This window comes from Mus caroli, chromosome 3 (assembly GCF_900094665.2).
Source record: "Mus caroli chromosome 3, CAROLI_EIJ_v1.1, whole genome shotgun sequence".
Lineage (NCBI taxonomy): Eukaryota > Metazoa > Chordata > Mammalia > Rodentia > Muridae > Mus > Mus caroli.
The window spans coordinates 79,770,218-79,771,811 of NC_034572.1; the positions used below are offsets into that span (position 1 = coordinate 79,770,218).

Consider the following 1,594-nt stretch of genomic DNA (forward strand, 5'->3'; position numbering starts at 1 on the left):
CAATGGAGGAGTGTTCCTCTTTCTCCACATCCTTGCCAGCATGTGCTGTCACCTGAATTTTTGATCTTAGCCATTCTGACTGGTGTGAGGTGGAATCTCAGGGTTGTTTTGATTTGCATTTCCCTGATGATTGCACATTTTTTAGGTGCTTCTCAGTCAGTCGGTATTCCTTAGTTGAGAATTCTTTGTTTAGCTCTGTACCCCATTTTTTAATGGGGTTATTTGATTTTTTTGGAGTCCAGATTCTTAAGTTCTTTGTGTCCCCTTGCATTTTTAATACCATTGAAATTGTAACACAAATACAACTTTGTCTTGCTTTCGATATTGAGACAGCAGTCTCAACCTCATTCTTTAGTATAACATAGAGAGGGGTGTTTTGTTGTTTTGTTTTGTTTTGTTTTTTAACAGAAAACCTCCAACGCTCAACTACCAGGGGGGTTGGCTTTGTCAAACAGTAATTTACCAATCTGAACGTCCTTCCGGGTTTGGCGGGCTCTGCGCCAAAAAACCCCCAGAGCCTTTGTGTACGGGGCAGGGAGAAGAGTAAAGCACAGAAGTCAGAGCCCAGGGCTGTGTAGCCCTCTGGCGCTATGCAGTACCTACCTTGCCTGTTGCTGTGGGCATTCCTACAGGTCTGGGGACAATCTGAAGGTGAGTGAGTAAAAGCGCACACAATCAACTAGAGAAGGGAGGGAGAGGCTGGCTAGAAGCGCTGTGCAATAGTGGGCGGGTGGAGGTGGGCTTCTCGGCTTGCAGCAACAAGTGGGAGGAACAGCATGTGGATCCAGTTCAGGGCAGAGCACAGTTCAGAACTACACTGAGCCTGCCTTTCCTTCCCCAAGCCCAGCTAAAGCTGAGCTTTTTCCTACTGCAGTCTGACCTCAGACTGAGCCCATTCGCTAAGTTCTTTCGTTTTCCTTTGATTCCAGTCCAGCAAAAGAATTACACCTTCCGCTGCCTGCAGATGTCTTCCTTTGCAAACAGAAGCTGGTCCCGCACAGACAGCGTGGTCTGGCTGGGGGATCTGCAGACTCACCGTTGGAGTAATGACTCAGCCACCATCAGCTTCACGAAGCCATGGTCCCAGGGCAAGTTGAGTAACCAGCAGTGGGAGACGTTGCAGCATATGTTTCAAGTCTATCGAGTCAGCTTTACCAGGGACATACAGGAATTAGTCAAAATGATATCACCTAAAGAAGACTGTGAGTGGAGGGATTGGAACCCTGAACCCAGTGGGCAGAGTGATCCAGACCCCAGCTGGATAACTGTGGGCATAGTGATGAGCTTCTCTTCTCTGTCCACCCTTATGGTTTTCACTTCTGTCTAAAAGTAACCCTTGTCCCTTCTAAAAATAGCCCGTTTCTGCTCTAGGACACCATGATCACTTCCCTCAATTGGCACCAAACTATAATCTTCATACCAATTCCTTTTTTCCAAACCCCTTAATCATGAACTCTTTGGTCTCTGGCCACTCCTCCTTACAGATCCCATTGAGATCCAGCTGTCTGCGGGCTGTGAAATGTACCCTGGGAATGCTTCGGAAAGCTTTTTACACGTAGCATTTCAAGGAAAATATGCCGTGAGATTCCGGGGA

The 1,594-nt window shown here is 47.2% G+C and overlaps 1 protein-coding gene and 1 long non-coding RNA gene across 2 annotated transcripts in view; one reads left to right on the forward strand and one right to left on the reverse strand.

Moving 5' to 3' along the window:
* LOC110290703 overlaps positions 1-1,594 on the reverse strand; it is a 31,552-nt gene that overhangs the window by 5,672 nt on the left and 24,286 nt on the right. The gene's annotated exons all lie outside the window — the stretch shown is intronic.
* The window catches only part of LOC110290702 (antigen-presenting glycoprotein CD1d1-like), a 3,790-nt gene continuing 2,691 nt past the window's right edge, over positions 496-1,594 (forward strand). The window contains exons 1-2 of the mRNA XM_021157332.2: positions 496-651; positions 930-1,088. Coding sequence (XP_021012991.1) covers positions 591-651; positions 930-1,088 — 220 coding nt within the window. The 5' untranslated portion in view covers positions 496-590. The remainder of the gene's footprint in view (positions 652-929; positions 1,089-1,594) is intronic.